General features: G+C 41.1%; 1 protein-coding gene across 1 annotated transcript in view; it reads right to left on the bottom strand.

The window, feature by feature from the left end:
- The window catches only part of USH2A (usherin), a 568,735-nt gene that overhangs the window by 274,082 nt on the left and 271,881 nt on the right, over positions 1–22,772 (bottom strand). Inside the window, exon 31 of the mRNA XM_077811946.1 lies at positions 16,143–16,304. Within this exon, the coding sequence (XP_077668072.1) occupies positions 16,143–16,304 (162 nt within the window). The remainder of the gene's footprint in view (positions 1–16,142; positions 16,305–22,772) is intronic.

Below are 22,772 nucleotides of genomic sequence, written 5' to 3'. Positions count from 1 at the left end.
CTCCCCAAAAAAGATTGCAGGAGGCTCCAGCCTACATAATGGACCTTCTCAGCCACTAGTCATCATCTCATCTGCTTCCTCCTCTTCATCTGTAAACCAAACACGATGTCTACACACAATACACTGATTTAATCTCCTGTAACTCCATCTTGGATCCTTTCCAGTCTGGCCTCCACCCTCTCCACTACCCTGAAAAAGCTCACACTTAGGTTTCTTATTCTGGCTACATATTAGGACTTCTACTCCATCTTCATTCTCCTTGTCCTGTCTGTGGTTGTTGACACTGTATGTTATCCTCTCCTTCTTGACCTCCTACCTTTATTGCAAGTGTGTATTTTCTTGATGTGTAATACAACCCCTCCTTCCTTTTCCCCTCTATACCAATATTCCAGTGATGAGATTTAACCCACCAATTCTCAGTGATGCCAATTAAGTCATAATTTAGCTTATATATTAAGACTTTCAGTTCTTCTTGTTTATTCCCCATATTCGTTGCTTTTCTGAATAGACATCAAAGATATTAAGCAGATTCCCCCATGGTCTTCCCACCTGTTGCTCCCTATAACTCTACTATAATATTCCATCCTCCCCCAAATGTCCAGCCTTCTGTTAATTCACCTTTATTTATATCGACATGTAGGCTTTTGTCACCTGTCCCCTTTGAACCTTGTTTATACATTCCACTCATTCTAGCCTTCTTTGTCACCATGGGCTTAAAACCAATGAAGAGGGAGAGGAGGAGCAGCCCTCTTAAAAGGGCAGTCCAGCTGTTTTATTGTGGTCATGAAATAGCTCTACTCATCTGATGTCATGTAGGGACAAGTTGGTAACACATATTCAAACAATAATTATTTCCTTTCAATCAACAGAAATACCTATTCTTAACACAAAGGTAATATGTTTGTACCAAGATATTTCACATGCCTTACAGCTCTGTTCAACATCTATTTATATGAATGCTCATTAAAATATTTTTTGACTTGAAACACAGTGTGGCCAAGTAGATTAAGCATGGACGGGGGAGCCGAAACCGTTGTGCTTTTATGCAGGCTCTGTTCAGGTGTGTGACCTTGGGTAAGTTGTATTTTCAGTGGTGCCATAGGAGCTGCGGGATGTACAGCATCTCTGGAAATCTGGCCATCAGACTCTCTGTGCTGTGCTTCAGTTTCTCCATCTGAAAAATGGGGCCAACACTAGTTGCCTACTTTCCTCCCCAGGCAAATTGTAAGAATTAATATCTTTAAAATGCTTTGAATACATAGAGTGTTAAGTATCGCTAATATTCCGAGGCCTGAATCAGATGGAGCCTCAAAAGAGAGAGAAAGCTGGCTTCAGTTATTTTAGGGGGATGCTGGAGAGAGATCTTAAGTATCTCTGGGTCTAGAATATTATGTGTTTTATATATTATCTGTATTCCCTCACTTGTATGTCCAGAGTAGCCTGGTAATGCAACTTCTGCAGCCTCTGGATCAGTTAGAAAAGACACAAAAAAGAAATATTCCAGTGCACCACTCCCAGTGCAATGTGCAAAAGATAATACAAATAATAGTTTTGTGAGCACACTTTAAATGTACAACATTGTAACGCACAGTGTAAACAGAGCATTCATATTCAATTATACATTTACCTCTCAAGAAAAATGAGTTTTATCCCTCACTAGAAGTGGTATATTTATTTGCCCAGTAAATTCCATCATATATGCTATTTATATATCAATTCAAAATAAATCTTTTTAATGTAAAAGCCAATTCAAAGAATTTCATTGCAAGATCAAATATTTCTATTCTGAATGTAACATAGATCCACTCTGATACCATCCTAAGTTCAAACAAGAAGTATTTTATCTTCTACTGCTCTTTATCAAGTACTTATTCCAAACCACTCTAATTTATATTGCCCCAATAAATCTCAAAGGATATTTGTACAAAATTACATATTTTGATGTACCTACACTGATAGAACCTTCAGGCACTCACAATAAGGATTATTATGGAAAGATCTCAAGTTTCACTGATTAATAGCAAACTAGAATAAAAAAATGAGCGGAGATATACTCCTTGATACAGGACACAAGGCAGAAGATTATCACCAGAATGAAAATTCACTTTTCCTTAGATGATGCTTTTTCCCCTTAAGTCTGCTGACCTTGTGCTGTGCAGTACTTTACTGAAATGCTTAAACAACAGCAGCATTGTTAAATTATGAATCCAGATGTTGATTTACATGCCATCATATGCATTGCCAGCAATGGCAGAAAAAAGAAATCAATATATGAACATTTAAGTTGCATCTACAATAACAGAGTACAGTATTTGCAATGCTGCCATCACTGAAATAGTAATGAACTCCGTTTCTCATCTGCCTCATGATAGTCATCTTAAAAGATTTTGAGTTTTTGCATTACTTAAAGAACACTAATCTGATATTTTCCTTACATGCTTCCATTTATGTTCACTTAATTTTAGTGCTTATGCATTATTTATTTTCTTTGTAATACATCATCTTAAATTGTTACTATATTTATATGGTATGAATCTGTATGATTGGTATGAATATATCTATCGTATAAAAAAAACTTTTGAGGCCAAACTGCAATTTAGATCAGAAGTGGATTATCATAAAAATATCATATTTTAAAGGAATAGTGAAAAGTCTGATGAAGTTCAGTACCAACTAAATGGCTATAGAGTTTTATGTAAACAATTTAGGTGGTAGGTGTAAAAACGTAGGTTAAATTCTTGCAATGATTCAACAAGAAAAGAAATCTGCCAGAATTCCTTTCATGATTTTTGAGACACATCAAGCTGCAATCTGACTTGATTTATGCCCTGCAAACATTTTTTATTGCATAATTTAGGAAAGGGGGCAACAGATTTGGAAAATACAAGAATCCTCTTCCAACAGTCCAAACTGTCATGTATTTTTAGAACTAAAATCACATCTAACTTTAAGATTCTGTAATGTTCAGATATGTATTGTTCACCATGAACAGATGAGAACCAAAAGTGCTGAGAACAATGAAGGAAAGGCTGCTCCTGTATTATTTCTAAATCTAAATAGAAATAGTTTAGTGATATTAACTGGTAAAATAATCTGGAACTATTTTTAAAAGTCATTCTCAGATTTTTCACCACAAATTTACAGAAACAAGAGGCCTGAACAAGCATCCATATATCTGGATGCTCATGCAAAGTTTACCAAATGTCCAAACCTCTGAGGTTCACTCGCTGCTAAAATTGACAGAATACAGATTTCCAGTCTCTCAAACAATTAAATTAGTTTTCAAACAAATTAATTTATTAACTATCCAGTATGTGCTGGGAACAGTACTGGATGTGCAACTCCGAAGAGGGATGGAGATTATGAGTGAGGATCCAGTGCCAATAAAAAATTTAAAGAAAAGACCTAAACCTTCTCCTGTGAGGGTCACTAGTAAACATCCATTCACCTATTGGGAGCAAGAACTGTCTCAAATTCACCCTCATGTAAGCAGATGCAACTCCATTGACTTCATGGACTGATTTTGATCCTTTAGAGCAAGCAGCCCTGTAATATTCTCCATGTGCCTTCCTGGAGAAGAGCATTACATGCAGAAGTGTTATACTATCACTGTTGGGCGTCCAGTGCACCTGCCTGTTGTGTTGCTACCATCCATGAACATTTCACTGGTGTCACTGGAATGTTAGGACACACACAGAACACATTCAATTGTGCAGGTGGTGCAATACATGTGGATGCACCTGTAATATTCAACACCCAAAGGGTTAACAGCCAGCAACAATTGTCAGTATGCAGCATAGCTGCTTGTGACATCTAGTAACTTACTCCAATTGTAGTTTCTTTTACTTACACACTGATTTGTCATAAATGTTTCTAGTATTCGTTCCCGTTCCAGTGATGTAAATTAAGTGCTATATATTCACTGACAAAAATATTTGTCGTTTTATCCTGGATCATTTCATAGTCCCAAAAGTTCATTTATAAATTATTTTTCATGACATTGAAATTCTCTCACTGATCCACGTGAAATTTTAAATTTTAATGAGTTTCAATACAAAATTAATCTTTGCAGAAAGAAAACGTCCAATTTAAGAAGTTTAAAATATGTGGAGATCTTTGCGGTTCCCCAACTTTTTGAGTGAACATGGACTGATTTTCATTGAAAAATGGGCATTATTGTGAGTGAAAGCAACAAAATTCCAACAGTTTTTCATTAAACTAGATTCTTTTCCAAAAACACCCCACCCCTGCAAAAATATGCAAAATCCTCATATTCACCAATGTGAGTAAGGTGTTCACAATCTGTTCTTTTGTGAATATTTTGCGGAGCCCCACATCCACCAATCTCTTATTTTTGTTCTTTGGGGGTTGTCAATTATTTTTAAATGTTCAATAAAGCCCAAATTTTAAAAAAAGTTTACTCTCTCTAAAAGAGTTAATGGGAACACACACATATTAACTGAGGAAAGCAAAACCAGAGTTTAGTCTTAAGTCTTGATGTCAAATATAACTGTCCAGTTTCTATCACTGTGAAGATAAGTGCAAATTTTCAAATTTGGTTACCACATTTAGGCATCTGAATCCGTATCTAGGCACCTAAATAAGTGGCCCAGTTGATTTCAGACTGAGGGAGGATACTCAACACATCAGAAATTCTAAGACTATAAGAACATAAGAGTTGCCATACTAGGTCAGACCATGGTCCATCTTGCCCAGTATCCTGTCTCCAACAGCTACTCATACTAGAGCTTCAAAGGGAGTATACACAGAACAGAGCAATAATGGAGTGATCCACCCTGTCTTCCACTCCAAGCTTCTCGTAGTCCGAGGTTTATGGTCACCCCGAGCAGGAGGCTGCATCCCTAATCACCTTGGCTAACAGCTAAGGTTAAGATTTTGTCACAGTTAATTTTAATACAGGCATGGACAGGTCGAGGGCAATAAACAAAAATCTACAGAAGCCCACAACCTGCCTGTGACTTTTACTAAAACTAACCAGGGTCCTGGGGTAGGGTTGACCACCGGGGGGGATTGAAGCCCAAGCCACACAAGGAGGGGAGACTGACAGCTCCAGCCCCTGCCCCGGTCACAGTGGCTGCAGCAGGGGGATGAAGCCAAAGAAGTCATGGAGGTTCTTTAAAGTTACGGACTCTGTGACCAAATCGTATCTTTACTAATAGCCATTAATGGACCTATCCTCCATTACCCTATCCAGTTCTTTTTTGAACACAGTTATACTTTTGCCCATCACAACATCCCATGGCAATGAGTTCCACAGATTATTGTGTGTTGAGTTAAAAAGTACTTCCTCTTGTTTGTATTAAGCTTGCTGCCTATTATTTTCATTGGGTGAGCCCTGGTTTTCGTATTTTGTGAAAAAGGTAAATAACATTTCTCTATTTACTTTTTCCACACCATTCATTATTTTATAGACCTCTATCATCTCTCCCCTTAGTTGTCTCTTTTCTAAAATAAATAGCCCTAAACTTTTTATTCTCTCCTAATATGGAAGCAATTCCATACTTCTTTGTTACCCTTCTCTGAATGTTTTCCAGTTCTACTAGATCCTATTTCAGTCAGGGTGACCAGAATTCAAGGTAAGAGCACACCATGGATTTATGTAGTGGTATTATGATATTTTCTCTCTTTTTTTTTGAATCCCTCTCTGAACAGTTTCTAACATACTGTGAGCATTTTTGACCACTGCTGAGCCGTGAATGGAAGTTTTCAGAGAACTATCCATGGTGACTCAAAGATTTTTTTTAATGGGAACAGCTATTTTATAACCCAACATTGTATCTGTATAGTTGGGATTATTTTTTCCAATGTGCATTATTTTGTACTTAACATTTAATTTCATCTGTCATTTTGTTTCCCAGTTTTGTGAGATTCCTTTGTAACTCCACATGGTCTGCTTTGGACTTAACTATCTTGAATAATTTTGTATCATTGGCAAACTTTGTCACTTCTCTATTCACCCCCTTTTCCAGATAATTAATAAATATGTTGAACAGCACAGGACCCAGTGTAGATCCTTGGGGGACCCCAATGTTCGCCTTTCTCCATGGTGAAAACAAACTATTTATTTCTACATTTTGTTTCCTGTCTTTCAACCCATTACTGACCTATGAAAGGACCATCCCTCTTATCCCATGACTACTTAGTTTCCTTAAGAATTTTTCAAAGGCTTTCTGGAAATACAAGTACACTATATCAACTAGATAAGCTTTATCCACAACCCCGATCACTTATTTAGGTGCCTAGCTTTAGGCACTCAAACTACAAGAGCCCAAAAAACATCCCCCATAAAACTACTTTAATCTCAGTGGCTGATGTCAAAAGAATCAGTAGTTTCAGTCCAGTTATTAGGGGACAAGCACCTACAAGAACCACCATCACAACTTGCACCATTGTTAGCAGAGAGACCGTCACCTGAATGAACATGAACTATCTTCTCACCCTTGGTTAACATCATCTAAAGTAATTTAAATGTAAAATGCATGGGGCATAATTTGCCTCTCACACCATATTTGACTTGCTGTAACTCCACTGACTTCTTTGGAGCTACTCTTAATTTACAAAGGTGTAAGTGAGAGGGGAATCAGCCCCATGATTTGCAAGGAGACCACTGTATTTAATTTTACAAATACAAACACACTGCAGGTAGATTTCAGAGTAACAGCCGTGTTAGTCTGTATTCGCAAAAAGAAAAGGAGTACTTGTGGCACCTTAGAGACTAACCAATTTATTTGAGCATGAGCTTTCGTGAGCTACAGCTGTGAGCTGTAGCTCACGAAAGCTCATGCTCAAATAAATTGGTTAGTCTCTAAGGTGCCACAAGTACTGCAGGTAGATGAATATTTGGCTTACAACCTCTTTTTCAGTATGCAATATCACTCAAACAGCATTTGATATTTTAAACTCTCCTATCCAATCTTCATATTTGTGAAGGGCAAATTAAATGACGAGTGTCTTACACATTTCTTACTATGACAAACTCTTGGTGTAAGATCACAGGAAAGAAAGAATCTACACAAGGTCTTTGAGCGCATAAGGGAGGTAGGACTAACTGTTAAGGCTAAGAAGTGTCAAATAGGCCTAAACAGAGTGACTTTCCTTGGACACCAGGTGGGTCAAGGAACTATCAACCCCCTACAGGCCAAAGTGGATGCTATCCAAAAGTGGCCTGTCCCAAAGTCAAAGAAACAGGTCCAATCCTTCTTAGGCTTGGCTGGATATTACAGGCGATTTGTACCACAATAAGCCAAATCGCCGCCCCACTGACAGATCCAACCAAAAAGAAACAGCCAAATGCCGTTCAGTGGACCGAAGAGTGTCAGAAGGCCTTTAACCAGCTTAAAGTGACATTCATGTCTGACCCTGTGCTAAGGGCCCCAGACTTTGACAAACCGTTCCTAGTAACCACAGATGCATCCAAGCATGGTGTGGGAGCAGTTTTAATGCAGTAAGGACCGGATCAAGAATTCCATCCTGTGGTGTTTCTCAGCAAGAAGCTGTCTAAGAGGGAAAGCAACTGGTCAGTCAGTGAAAAAGAATGTTACGCCATTGTCTATGCTCTGGAAAAGCTACACCCATACGTTTGGGGATAGCGTTTCCACCTGCAAACCGACCATGCTGCGCTACAGTGGCTTCATACCGCCACAGGAAATAACAAAAAACTTATTCGGTGGCGTTTAGCTCTCCAAGATTTTGATTTCGACATCCAACACATCTCAGGAGCTTCTAACAAAGTGGCTGATGCACTCTCCCATGAAAGTTTCCCAGAATCAACTGGTTAAAATCGTCCTTGAGATGTGGAAAATAATGTTAGTCTTTATACACTTGGTAATATATCTAGAGGTGCATGTGTCTTATTAAGTCTGTTTTCTCCTAGAGCTCCAGGAAGAAATCACAACCAGTGTTTCACCCTATCTGTGATTTGGGGGGCATGTCATAAATATAAAGCGAAGGGTAACCACCTTTCTGTATACCAAACTATAAAATCCCTCCTGGCCAGAGGCAAAACCCTTTCACCTGTAAAGGGTTAAGAAGCTAAGATAACCTCGCTGGCACCTGACCAAAATGACCAATGAAGAGACAAGATACTTTCAAAGCTGGGGGGAGGGGGGGGAACAAAGGGTCTGTCTGTATGATGCTTTTGCTGGGAACAGATCAGGAATGCTCTTCAGAACTCCTGTAAAAAGTTAGTAAGCAATCCAGCTAGAAATGCGTTAGATTTCCTTTTGTTTAAATAAGCTGTGCTGAATGGAATGTATATTCCTGTTTTTGTGTCTTTTTGTAACTTAAGGTTTTGCCTAGAGGGATTCTCTGTGTTTTGAATCTGATTACCCTGTAAGGTATTTACCATCCTGATTTTACAGAGGTGATTCTTTTACCTTTTCTTTAATTAAAATTTCTTCTTTTAAGATCCCGATTGCTTTTTCATTGTTCTTAAGATCCAAGGGTTTGGGTCTGTGTTCACCTATGCAAATTGGTGAGGACTTCTATCAAGCCTTCCCCAGGAAAGGGGGTGTAGGGCTTGGGGGGATATTTTGGGGGGAAGACGTCTCCAAGTGGTCTCTTTCCCTGTTCTTTGTTTAACACGCTTGGTGGTGGCAGCATAGGGTTCAAGGACAAGGCAAAGTTTGTACCTTGAGGAAGTTTTTAACCTAAGCTGGTAATAATAAGCTTAGGGGGTCTTTCATGCAGGTCCCCACATCTGTACCCTAGAGTTCAGAGTGGGGAAGGAACCCTGACATTAATTTGTTAGTCTCTAAGGTGCCACAAGTACTCCTTTTCTTTTTGCGGATACAGACTAACACAGCTGCTAAACTGAAACCTCACATTTTTGAGTGACTTTAAGTCTTGTCAAGGCTTGAGATTGATCGACCTGGAAGCTTAATGCCTCCCTTCTCTCTGTTCACTGAACAGATCCAGAATGGGTAGCAGCAATGCACTTTCCCTACATCGCCATATAAATGTGCCTTTTTTCTATTCTTTTGGCTAATCCATTGCTATTAGCTTTGGAGAAAGCTATTTGTTAAAAACAGTTTGTGTTTGGCTATGTGGCAGATTTGGAGGTGCCAATCCCTTTTGTTTTATAATTTGAGTTTTATTTTATTATTTTAATTTCTAGAAACTGGTGCCCAAATAACCTGAGAGCTCAGCAATTCAGGCAGGGTTAACATGAGTTCTCTCCTGGCTTGCTGTGTTACCCAAATCTGATTGAAGGACAAGGATTCCAAAAGCTTGTCCAGCTGTGGTTTTATAATGACACCATTAGGTTTTGCTCCATAATCAAGGCCCCTAAAAGTCTGTGTAGCTCCAGGCTTAGTATCTGCGACAAGGTTAACTGAAATCTGCAGCAAGGATAACTACTTTAGCAGATTGTATCAGCAGGAAATATTTAAACACTATTTAAAAGGATTTTAAATAAGCAGATTTTATTTAACACTACACTAATGCACTGCAACAGAAAATGATACAAGAGAGCTGCTACAAATAAACATAAATGCTTTCCTCCCCGGCCTCCGGATCTGTACAGTTAAGTCCAATGAATGGACTAGAGTCTTCCATTTGAAGTTGAAACACAGAAATGACAGACTCAGACAGTCCCAATTGCTCTTTGGTTTTGTGCCTGCTGAATCTGCATTCTGGGTCTGAAGAATTAATTACACTAGTACAGGCCATTGACAATGTCAGTGTTGTCAGTTCAGGTGTATCAAATGTGCTTTCTTATATATATATATATAGAGAGAGAGAGAGAGAGAGACAGCGCGTTTAAGGGAAGCCTACTCTCCTTCCATAAACCTGGCATAATCTGCCCTCTAGTGCTGGGTGCAGCAATAAAACTATTTTGGTTTTTTTTATAGTGCTCACCATAATGTTTAAGTATTTTGGCCCATATGAAACCTGCAGCAGGGATGATGCTCTTTTTGTACTGCTTTGGGAAGTATGTTGCTTGCTGTACTGCCTTATGATCTGGATGTGTCATTCAGTCATATGGGAATGGTGACTGTCGAACTGTGGTCCATTAGAGCAAGACCCTGAAAATGACAACGGGACTTCAGTTCCTATCTCTTGTGTGTAACATGGGTAGTAGTATTTCAGGTGAAGATAAATATTTTATTGCTCATGTTACTACAGCAGGTGCCAATGCTTCCAGAACAAACTAGAGTCTTAAATTCACTAACTGGATGCCAATGTTATATAGATGTTGAATCACTCTTTGGAGTAGGTGAAACAGAAGACTTGGCTCCTTCGGATATTTATGTATATTATACTACATCTTTGAAGATAGGAAACAGTCCCACACTGGCTCCCACAGAAATACTACAGTATCTATCAATTGTAAGCTGTCAGGGCAAAGATTGTCTCTTCTATATTTCTACAGCACCCAGCGCAATGGGGCTCCAATCTTGACTGCAGTCTTTGGGTGGTACCATGCTATTAAATATTTAATTAGAATAACCACCACAACAACAATCATATGATCTAACAGGCCTTTTCCTCTTTGTGATACCCTGCCTGGCAATCAAACTCTGCAGTTCAAATATTTTCTGGATTTCCCTTCATTTAAGTCATGTTTAATTGTACAGTAAATAAAGTGTTGACACAATTGTGACGGATTCCTAATAATAAACGCAAAATCAGTCATTTTAAAATTATCTGTAAAATTATATAGGTGTGGAAAGGACAAAGAAAAGTTCAAAAGTGTCTCCTGAAGAAGTATGGCATTTGTGCCATTGCATATATTAAAGATACTGTTAATCATTGATTTCAAGAAAAGAATTCATATCAGTGTTGACTAATTTTGGGTGCTTCAGTTTCTGAACATCAGACATAGTGGGCCTGATTTTTAGAGATGTTAAACTCACCCCCCCATCCCTATTATTAATTATAGAATTTAACAAGTCTCCTCATTCTCTTCTCCAACTCTGATCCGTCTGGTCTTACAAAATCTGCCTTTCAGCATTCACGTTCAAGAACAACTTGAGCCTAGGGTTGCCAATTTTCTACTCACACAAAACCGAACACCCTCGTCCCGCCCCTGCCCCACCCCCTCCATCCCCCACCCACACCCCCGGCGCTCGCTCTCCCTACCTTCACTCACTCACTCATTTTCACTGGGCTGGCTCAGGGGGGTGGGGTGCGGGAGGGGCTGAGGACGCTGCCTGGGGATGCGGGCTCTGGGGTGGGGCCAGGAGTAAGGGGTTTGGGGTTCAGAAGGGGGTTCCGGGCTGGAGTTGAGGGGTTCAGAGTATGGCAGGGGGCTGCAGGCTGAGGCGGGGGGGTTGGGATGCAGGGGGGTGTGAGGGCTCTGGTGGTGGGGCTGGGGATGAGGGGTTTGGGGTGTAGGAGGGTGCTCTGGGATCGAGGGGTTCGGAGGGCGGGGGGGGGGGAAATCAGAGCTAGGGAGGGGGTTGGGGTGTGTGGGAGGGAAGGGGAAGGCCCCAGCTGGGGAAGTTGGGTTTGGGGTGCAGGAGGGTGCTCTGGGCTGGGACTGAGTGGGGAGGAGGAGGGGAGAGGTGGATCAGGGCTGGGGTACTTTGGGGCTCAGGACGGGGGCAGGTGTACCAGCTCTGGGTGACACTTGGGGTAGGGGCAGCGCGCAGAGCCCCCTGGCTGCCCCTATGCATTGGAGCGTGAGGGGGACACGCCGCTGCTTCTGGGAGACGTGCTGCGCAGAGGCTAGCAGGAAGGCTGCCAGCCCCTCTGTGTGGTGCTGCCAACTGGACAGTCAATGGCCTGGTCAGTGGTGCTGACCAGGATCTCTTTTCAACTGGGTATTCCGGTCCAAAACCGGACATCTGGTCACCCTACTTGAGCCAGCCAAACTGTTACTTATTCCTACAGGCTAACTTCTTCTCTCTCTTTCTAAGGATTACCCTTGGTTTTATACTCCAGAGAATCTAAATGATCAAAATTGACATATCACAGACACCAGAAAAGATTATTAGTTATTATTATTTGAAATTTAGCTGTAGAAAGCTAGCGAATGTGAGCCAGATCTGCAGCTATTGTAAACTGGCACAGCTCTGTTGTGCTAGCTGAAGATCTGGCCCTGTGATTTGTTTGGTGAAGTATCCCTTTCCTGAAATACTGCAAACACTATTCTTTCTTACTGTGTGGCAGAGAAAATAACAGTTTCAATCAGATGAGTATTAATAGGAATATTTTTCTTTTAAGGATTCACAGAGTCATTACTATATGCAAGAGAAATTAAATGAACCAAATTTGTTAGCAGTGTCAAGTATGCATTACTGGAGAAAATGCAGACTTTTACATCCTCAGTGTGCTCAGTGCCAAAGTTGGAGATTACACTCTACATAGGGATGGAAATATAAACATTTTGTGTGTCATATATATCTACAAGTAATGTCTTTCTTGGCTTCACCAGGTTAGAAAATCAAATGTGTTTCGCTATAGAAAAGACGACTATTTTCACTTCAGGCTTTTACCAGAAACTTTTCTCACAAAGGTAGCCAACTGAGATGACATGGGAGGGAGAAATTTTGCTCATATTTTGACAATAAACCACCACTAGCAATCTCCTCAGAAAAGTTTGTGCTACATTATTATTTCTTTGCACATTATAAGCTCTGCTGGCAGCCATGCCTAGAGTTAAGGTTGTTTGACACTTTTCGTCATAAGACATAGTTTTCAGTTGTTTATAGCTTTGCCAAATTTAACCACTTGGGCTGAAACTTTCCATGCTGAGTGTCTGCCTTGAGTGGATTTAAAAAAATGTTTTGGCTAAAATAGGTCAGCCATTCATGAGAATGATGTTAGAGAAAACCACATTGTTTTGCTAATTTGAAAAAAAATCTTACAAATGTTTCATTAAGAAGCTCTAGAGACTCCATGCTCTGGTAAGGGGTGTTTCCTGGGGGCCAAAGAGGTGCTTTTTGATGTCCCTAGGAAAATCCATCCAATTTGGGCAAATTATAGACCTCTGAAAAACCAGTATGCACATACTCAGTGGAAGCCAACAGCACTAACCTTCACACCCAAAGCAAAAAAAAAAACAACCCCAAATAAAACAGGCAGGAGAGACAGACAGATACAACACTGGAGAGTTTCAGAATCGGGCTTTGAATCCTTTGATTTTATCACTGTACAGATATAGCCTTTGGAGAAGAAAGATTACTTTGTGGCACTTTGTAATGACCCCTCCAGCTACAAAGGAGCAGATTGCGGGCTCTGTAAGGAAACAAAGGCCCTTTTGCTTTAGCAACAAAAATGACATTTCTTTGATTAAAATTAGAGCCAAGCATAAATCTGGACTAGAAATCTGAATAGTCCTGAGCCAGAATGGCTTGGATTTCTGGTGACCCAAATCCCAACCTTCTGCCTGAGATCAGATTTCTTACCCTGGGCTCCTTCCACATTTCCAGAACCTCAAGCAAAGTGAGAAATCAGCTGCATGATAAAGGTGGCACAGAAGCAAACAGTGATACATGTCATATCCCATATGGTAAGAGAGAATAAGAAAGTGACTCATGTTCCACCAGTTCAGATGAGGAGACTATCAATCTCCTTCATTTCCATTTAATATCAATTAAAAAGCAAGAGATTTACAAGTATGGCGCACTCTTGGTGAGAAGCAGGGACCCCACTGGAAGAATCTTTATTGACCACTTATTGGGTCTTACTGAATGGGGCAATGGTAGAGGCTTCTGCATGGAAGAGGAGACCTATTTAGCCTACAGGCAGTGAACTGAGCTGGTCTGCCCTCTGAAAATTGTCTTTGACTCTATCAGAGTTGCAGTCAGCTAGGCCCATTTTGGTGAAACTGGGTCCTGCTGTCTCTGGGGAGATGTGGAGTTTCTCAGTAGACCTATCATTATATTTTCTACAGTAATCAAATTCAGGGACTGAAACTGTAAACCGTTGCCCATTTCAAAAAACAAATGGAAACCAAACTTACCTTAAGGTATTGAAATGTTCATATAAATGTTTGTGTCAGGAGCAGAAACAGAAATGTTATATTACCATGAGAAAGGTGGTTCTTGCGTTATTTCCAGATATGACCACAAAAACAAAGTATTAAAAATGTCATTAAAAGTCTGTTCTTTAGGCCAGTTTTACAGAACCGGGTCTGGCTGGAAAAGCCTCAGATAAGCATCCAACATTTTTGATGATGAGCCAAATATTGAGCCTTTTTAGAGTAGCCTACCCTTAATTGCTGGTAGGAAAATTATAAAAATTATCTTGACTGCAGTTTCAATAGATAACCCTTCATTACATCTTAGCTAGTAGTTATCAGTCACGATGTAATGTGATGTGTGCTTTTCAAAAAACCACCAGAATGGTGAACATATTCCAAAAGTGTTTTTCACACTTTTCAATTTATGACCATTTTGCAACTACATGCTACGGGGCAGAGCACGACCCTAGTAAAATCATCAGCACAAATCTTTCAATAATATTTAAGCACATGTATTTCTGCTTCCAAATTTTTAAAAATAATGTTATGGGACAGTAATAAGAGATTAATGGAGATCTTGAAAAAAAGATAAATGGTACTACAAGAATACCGGAAAAATGGGCGGAGGGACGGGGGTGAAACTAATTGAACCTATATTTTTGATAAATATTTATTTTTTGCAGAAGAAAAATGCATACTAGTTTAAGCTGTCATTATGCTAACCTATATCCTATTTTTCATATTATTAGTAATATATAATGTGGTAGTTTATATTCAAAAATAAAACCAGAATGTATGTACCTCATGTATTTATCCAGAAATACAACAAGGTTACTATGGTTACAAAAAATCCATTACCTTTGAATACAGAATGAAAAAGTTTGACTTAAAGTGTGCGCTATTTATTATAGCAAACATCAACAGCCTTCAGGAGGTTTTCTAACTAGATTCATTTTTCAGTGTCAGAACTGACCCACCGCACTAGCAGCTTATGGCCTGTGCAAATAAAAAAAAATTGAACTATGCATTTTTAAAAATGTTTTGTAGTAACTCAAAATGCAGGCCTTTGAGGTCTTATAGTATGCTAAGGTGTTATAGTAAAAAGAAAGTAAGACCCTGACCCTCCTCTATCCTGGGTAGATTCCAATTTTAAAATTTTTCTTGGTTTTACACCTATCTACAAACATGTACAAAACTGTGACTGGCCTAGACTATTCCTTTTGCTGCACAAGGCTACACATAGTTCATTATTTTTATTGTATGATAATCCTGAATGAATGATTTGTGATACCTTGATAAAACATAAGGTTAAAGTGAAAATAAGATGTCACATGACTGTACATCAATACAAACAGCCAATGAGGGTCATGGAGCTGCTATGCAATAATCTAAGAATGCAGATATGTAACATAGATATTGAGATAGACCTTACAAATTATATTGGAGGTAGTGAAATATTTATTATATGCTCAAATTCAATGGGGACTGTGCAGGAAAGCAACACAGATAAGGCCATCCAGGCACACCTTTGAAAGACAGTGGGGAAAACTAGTAGCTTGGGGGATCTCACCTCCTATCTCCAAAAAGTTTCAAGCCTCGTTTTGCCAAAGCTGAAAGTTACCGGATCAAAGGACTATAAAAAGTTAAAAGGTGACGTGATTTCTGTAAAGGGGGGTGACAAAAGGACTGAGCAAGATTTAAAGACTTCTCGAAGTAGGGAGGGAGTATACTCGTTTGTGAGTTAAATGAAGAGATGATCACCCAGACAGAGAGAGGCTCTGTGGAGGAGTCTATAAGGAAGCTAGATCTACCAGGATCACCATGTGGAAGATGGCTAGATATCCTGTAAGCTTGATATGTATTTGGTCTGTTTTATTATTACAAGATCTGTTTCTCTCTTAAATTCTTTTGTTCTAATAAATACTTTGCTATAAGAAGGGTATCTGGTCACTGCTGTCATTGCTCCTGAAGGGAAGAGAACTGCAGGCTCCAAAGATACATCAGGCCTGCTGAGGCAATCACAGTTAGGACTTCGGGATGGCAGTTCACAATGCATACCTAGAGCAGAAGAACCACGTGCTTTCACCCCAACACAGGTGACAGCTACAGGCCTGAGAGCTGAAAGGAGGGTGCATTTGACGAGAAAAAGGAAGGGTTAGCTGTGCAGGTAGCCCAATGACTGTGACATACCCATCACAACTATATAACTCACCTTTGACAATGTATTTAGTTCCATTTCCAGTGTAGATTGATACAGCATCCATGTATAAAACATACTGTGTTATAATACCATTTGGTCTCTTTGGAGGACTCCAACTCAGTAGTAAAGAAGTTGGAAAGGATACAGCTGCAGGTGGTTGTACGTCTTCAGGGGCTGGAAAATATTATAAATAAATAAATAAATACACGTTGTGTATACATAACTATATATTGTAATGTTTTGGGCCAGCCACACAGACCCCTGCAGAAGTCACAGAGGTCAACGAATCCTGTAACTTCTGTGATAACCAGGGAGCCTTAATTATTATATTATTATGCACATGTAACTTTAATTCTGGTGTTTCCTAACTTCTGAGAGCTTGACTTTGCAACAGTAATAGCGCTCTTTTAATGTAGTTTGTGTGTATATAGTAAACTAGAGGTTGGCAATGGCTAATAGTTTAGGGCATGCCTACACAGCTCATGGCAGCAAGTCTCCTCACCCAGACTGACAGATTTGGGTTTCCAGGGCTTGTGCTAGCACTCTAAAAATAGCTGTGTAGAACAGCTCTTTCACGTTGTGGCTTGTGTTGGAGCTCGGGCTTTGAAGTCCACCTCCCTCCCTAGGCTTCAGAGTCTGAGTGCTGGTCTACACTATGGGGGGGAGGGGAAGGTTTGAGCTAAGTTATGCAACTTCAGCTACATGAATAATGTAGCTGATCTCGACGTACTTACATCTACTTACCATGGTGTCATTGACAAGAACTGAAGTAGAGGGGAGGGTGGCTTGTGGAGCACCCATAGGAACACACATCTCAAAGAACCATTGTTACTACACAAGTTGAGTAACTTCCTCTTCTTCTTCAAGTAGTATCCCTACGGGGTGCTCCACTGTAGGCAACTCCCGAGCAGTATCCCTGCTGGAGACTGGGGCTTCGGAGTCGAGTCAGTTACAGATGACAGTACTGTGGAGCCAAAGATGGCATCAGAGGTGGAGTCCCCAGGAATCGCATAATGTTCTGCGAAGGTATGGACAGATTTCTGTTGTGGGGACATTATTGAGGAAGGCGACAGATGAGATCAACCTTGTGGAGTGTGCGAGAATATCATCTGGAGGTGTCGTGTTGTGAACCTGATAACATTGTCTAATGCAGTTTGAGACCCACGTGGAAAGTCTCTGGGCTGATATTGCCGAGCCCTTGGATCTTTCTGCAGTAGAAAGGAAAAGCCTAGGAGACTTCCTAAAAGTCTTCACCCTATCCAGGTAAAAGGCCCGGGAGCTCTTAACATCTTGCGTGTGCAGTATAGCCTCCCTGTTATCATGGTGCGGCTCAGGGTAAAAAGTTGGAAGGTGGATCATTTGGTTCATGTGAAAAGGGATGGTCACCTTAGGAGTGAATTTCAGGTGTGGCCTGAGTGTGACCTTGTCCCGAAAGAATACCATGTAGGGAAGATGTGCCATCAGCGCTGCTATTTCCCCTATTCTCCTAGCCACGGTGATTGCCACCAGGAAGACTGTTTTCACTGACAGGTGTGTAAGTGAACAGTCGTGGGTTTCAAGGGAGGTCTAGTCAGGCTTTTCAACACTAGATTTAGATCCCATGTAGGGGTGGGATGTCAGGGTTGTGTAAAAAGGTTTACTATACCCCTGAGGAATCATTTTGTGGTTGGGTGTGATAGCTTTGAGTAGCCCTCTGCTTGTTGGTGGAAGACTGTTATAGCCACTAAGAGAACTTTGATTGAACTGAGAGATAGTCCCCATTTTTTTAAGAGTCAGTGCACAGTCTAGGATCTTTAGAAGAGTAGTGGATGTTGGAGAAATTTGTTGAGAATTACACCAAGACTGAAATCTGGATAATTTTTGGGGGGCAAATACAGTATGTTGTGGATTTTCTACTATGTAATAATACCTCTTGTACCTCCTCCGAGCAGGAACTCTCTGTGCATTGGAAACATGAAGGAGCCAAGCCTTGATGCAGAGCATCCCAAGGTTGGGATGTAGAGTACATCCTTCATTCTATGAGGGGAGGTATGGAGTGGACTGGAGAGAGATCGGTGGGCATGTCATGAGCTGTGACAGGTAAGGGTGACAATTCTGTCTCAGCCAGTGGGAAAGCAATCAGTATGACATGTGCACCTTCTCATTTTATTTTTAATAGGACTTTTGATAGTATGGGAAATGGAGGAAAGGCATAGAGAAGGTCCCTGTCCCAGGGAAGAAGGAGATCATTGCCCACGGAATGTTGCCCCATCCCTGCTCTGAAGCAGTTACATGGACATTTCTTTTTCAATAAAGTGGTGAACAGGTCTGTGATCAGTGTCCACCACCACCTGAATAGGCTGTGAAGCACTGCTGGGTGCATCGCCCCTTCATGGTCATGTGGGAACCTGTGACCGAGACTGTCCGCTATTGAGTTTTGTGTGGCCGGAAGGTGGGCTGCTGATAGTGTAATGTGAGAGATGCACCAGTTCCATAACGTTAGTGCTTCTGCACAGACGGAGGGTGATCTGGCTCCTACCTGTCGATTTATGCAGTACATGCATGCTATGTTGTCTATTAGGACTCTCGTGTGTGTTCCCTTGATCAGCAGGAGGAAGTGGGTGCAGGCATTGCTGACCGCCCTGAGCTCGAGGAGGTTGGTGTAGAGGCATATCTCCATGGACAACCATTTGCCTTGTGTTGTAAGGTTGTTTAGATGAGTGCCCCATCCTATGAGGGATGCGTCAGTGGTGAGAAGTACCAACAGGGAAGTTTACAAAAAGGGGATCCCTTTGCAAATATTTCCTATTTTTTTCCACCAGGGAGTTTTTTACCTTGGTGGACAGTGACAGAGGTTTATCTAGTCCGTTTCTGTTTAGTCTGTAGACTGAGCTGAATCACATCTGGAAACACTGCATGTGAAGCCTGGAATGAGGTATTACCACTGTGTCAGCTGCCATATCCCCCAAAAGTTGGAGGCAGTGTCTGAGTGATATTTGGAGACTGTTTTGTATTGTCTCGATGAGCATAGCTCAGTAGAGGAACCTGTGCTGAGGTAGGAGAGCTTTGGCCTGTAATAAGATGAGGTCAGCCATTATGAATTCCAGGCGTTGTTCCGGGATGAAGGTTGATTTCTGGGTGTTGATCTGTAGGCCGAGTTCTGTGAATAAGTCTACAGCAGTTTTGGTAACCCGACAAGCCTTATTGAAGGAGCAGGCTCTGAGGATGCAATCATACAGGGAGGGGTAGATCATGATCCCCTGGGAGCATAGGTGAGCATCCACTGCTGAGAGAATCTTAGAGAATACTCTCGAAGCCGATGACAGCACGAAGGGGACTACTCTTTACTGACAGTGGTCTTGTCCTAGGGTAAACCTGAGGAACTGTCCGAGAGACAGTAGGATTGAAATATGGAAATAAGCGTCCTGAAGGTTGAGGGACAAAAACCAATCTCCCTTTTCCAATGCTGGAATAATCATTGCTAGAGTGACCATCTATAATTTTTCAGCTTTGACAAACTTTTTGAGTGCTCTGAGGTCTAGCATAGGTCTCCAACCTCCCTTCCTCTGGGGTTTTAAGAAATAACAAGAGTAAAAACCTTTGCCTCGTAGATGTTGAGGTACTGGTTCTATGGCTCCTTACTGGAGGAGGCAATCTATCTCTTGTTGTAGTAAAGTCCCATGAGAAGGGTCCCTGAAGAAGGATGGGGAAGGGTGGTGGTGTGGGGGAGGCAAAGTGGATGGAATACCCATTTTGAATTATTTCCAAGATCCATCGGTCCAATGTTATGCATTCCCAGGTGCTGCGGAACATGGCAAGGCAGTAGCTGAATGGGTAGAATAGGTTGGTCAGCTGTAGCAGTTGAGAGGAGTGGTCTGTCGACACCTCGACTAACATGTCAAATTGATCTTTTAAGGTAGATGATTGCAACCTGGAAGGCTGTAGACCGGATGGTTTGCGTCTGGAGAACCTAGGTTTATTTTTCTGAGGTTCGTAAAAGCATTGAGTCGGGTAACGGGAGGTACGGGATTTATGTTGGGACTGCAGACTAAATATTGTTCTTTGTCCAGGCATATAGATTTCTAATGAGTGGAGAATGGCCCTGAAATCTTTAAGGGTATGGAGAGATGCCTCAGTATTCTCCACAAACAGCTCAGTGCCTTCAAAGGGAAGGTCTTCAAGAGTTGTCTGCACCCCTTTAGGGAAAGTTGTAACCATGACACACATTGCATGACCACTGTCGCTGTATTGGCTGCATCGAGGACTGATTGGAGAGTTGTTTTGGCTACTAGCTGCCCTTCCTGGATGATAGCATAGAATTGGTCGCACAGTGACTCTGAGAGCTGATCAATAAAGCTGTTGAGTTCTGAATAGTTGACAGTCATACTTCGCTGTTAAGGCTTGATAGTTTGTGATTCGAAATTGCAATGTGGCTGAAGAGCAGGGCCGGCCCACAACATTTTGGCACCTGAGGTGGGGAGCTCAAACACCACACCCCCTCACTTGGGCCAAAACTTTGAAAGGTCTCAATTCTGCCTTCTTCCTGTTCTACTACCTGTTCAACTACCTGCCCCAAAAAAGGAGAACTAACAACTTAAAATGCCTTGTTCAAAAATTTTAAGTAACACTTAACTTTCAAATGCCTGAACAGCAAATGTAACTTTTCTTGTCTGCTTAGTAAACACTGGCATTTTTATCTGTTTGAATAATCAAAGTGGTGCTTTCCATGCCTTCTTGGTTGCAAAGATTTGAACTGCTTCCTGCTGAAGGTCCACAACAGTCTGGGCCAGCTCATGCTCTACTGAGATGGTTGCAAGGCCAACCAGCCTCTCCTGTGTCATTGTGGAGCATAGATGTGTTTTTATTAACTTCAGTTTGGAGAAGCTGCATTCTCCACTGGCAACTGTTACAGGAAGTGTTAGAAGTATGCGCAGAGCAACAAAAGCATTTGGAAAGAGGGTGGTCATCTTCTTTGTGCACATATATTCCAGAAGAGCCTCCAGCAGGAGTTGATCTTGCTGAAATGTATCTTGAAAGGGCTTTCAGTTCATCACCTAAATCACTCGCATCAATATCGCACATGTCATCATGTGTCAACACTGTCTCTAGTGCCCTGCGTTGCTGGTGTAGGTCTTCTTCAGGTATAGTGAGGAGTTTTGGAATATCATACAACATCCCAAATATATTGCTGTGTTCCTTGAGCTGCATGAAACGTTCTTCAACTGACTGTATTGCACAATCTAGCACATGGTTAAAGAATTCAACTTTGAATTATTGTTTGGGGTCTCTTATGGGATTATCCTGTGCCTCGTAATCAAAATGTCTTCTTCTTCTTCAGGGACTCTTGTATTCTTGAATGGGTGGGAAAATAGCTTCAGTGTGAAGTTCCTCTGCCAACTTCTCTGCACTCTTCAGAACGTTTTGAAATCCCTCATCTGATCAGTAAGACTGCAGGTATGACTTTGCTTTGTCCAGTTGTTCCATTGCTCCAGATATATCAAGGTCAACACCTAGGAGTCTCTTGCTTACAACATTTATTTCAAACACTATGTCATGCCACAACACTAAGCCACACAGAAATTTGAAGTTATGTATGTTTCTGGTGATTCCATTTCCCCATGCCACCGTTCTTCCACGAACAGTTCCTGTCATAGCATTATCCTCCCTAATGGCATTATCTATCTTCCCAATTTGGTGTTTGATAGGCTTTATTGCCTCCACTCGACTTTCTCATCGTGTGGCACTCAGTGGTTTCAGTGTCAGAGAGGATGTTCCCAGATGTTGCTTCAAAATTTGCCATTGATGAGTTGATGTAGAGAAAAATACATAGATGCTTTGAATTACATTAAAATATTCAGCAGTCTCGCTAGAAGCTGATGTTGCATCACTGACCACCAAGTTCAATGAATGAGAACTGCATGGGACAAAAAAAGTTCAAGGGTTTAACTCTCAGATCCGTGTCTGCACTCCTCTGTTCTTTCCTCTCATGTTGGCACCATTATTGTAGCCCTGACCTCTCATGTCAGCTATCGCAATTCCCATATCTTCCAGCTTTTTAAGAAGCACATTGGTCAGACCAGCTCCTGTAGTATCATCAATGTCAATAAATTCTAGAAGATGCTCTCTGACAGTCACCATTGCAGGGACATTTTCACTCAGTTCTGCTGTTGTTACAAAATGCACCATTAAAGTCATTTGTTCCGTATGGCTGATGTCAGGTGTGCAGTCCAGAATAACAGAGTAATATCTTGCTGACTTCAGATCTGCCACAATCTTCTGTTTGACTTTTGTTGCCATGAACTGTTTGATCTCATTTTGAATTGTTTTTCCAAGGTAGTGGTGTGTGTACATTTCTTGGGTGGTGACTCTTCTTAGATGCTCCTGGAGTACAGCATCAAATTCAGCCATCAGCTCCACAATTTTAAGGACGTTTCCATTGTTTGGCACATACAGCTGATCTGAAGTGCCACGCAGTGCTAGGTTTTGGGTAGCAAGCATTCTCACAATGGCAATGAGCCTTTTCAGAACATTTTGCCAGTAAAGAGACTCTGATGCAATCTTCTCTTGATGCTGATCATCTATGGTGGACTTTAACCTTAATCTCATCTCAAGCTCTTTCCACCTATGGAATGCTCTCTGGTGATTTGCTGCCTTCTCATGGCA

This window comes from Eretmochelys imbricata, chromosome 3, assembly GCF_965152235.1.
Source record: "Eretmochelys imbricata isolate rEreImb1 chromosome 3, rEreImb1.hap1, whole genome shotgun sequence".
Taxonomy (NCBI): domain Eukaryota; kingdom Metazoa; phylum Chordata; order Testudines; family Cheloniidae; genus Eretmochelys; species Eretmochelys imbricata.
Note: the sequence above shows the minus strand (reverse complement) of the source record. Positions and strands in the feature narration are given on the sequence as shown.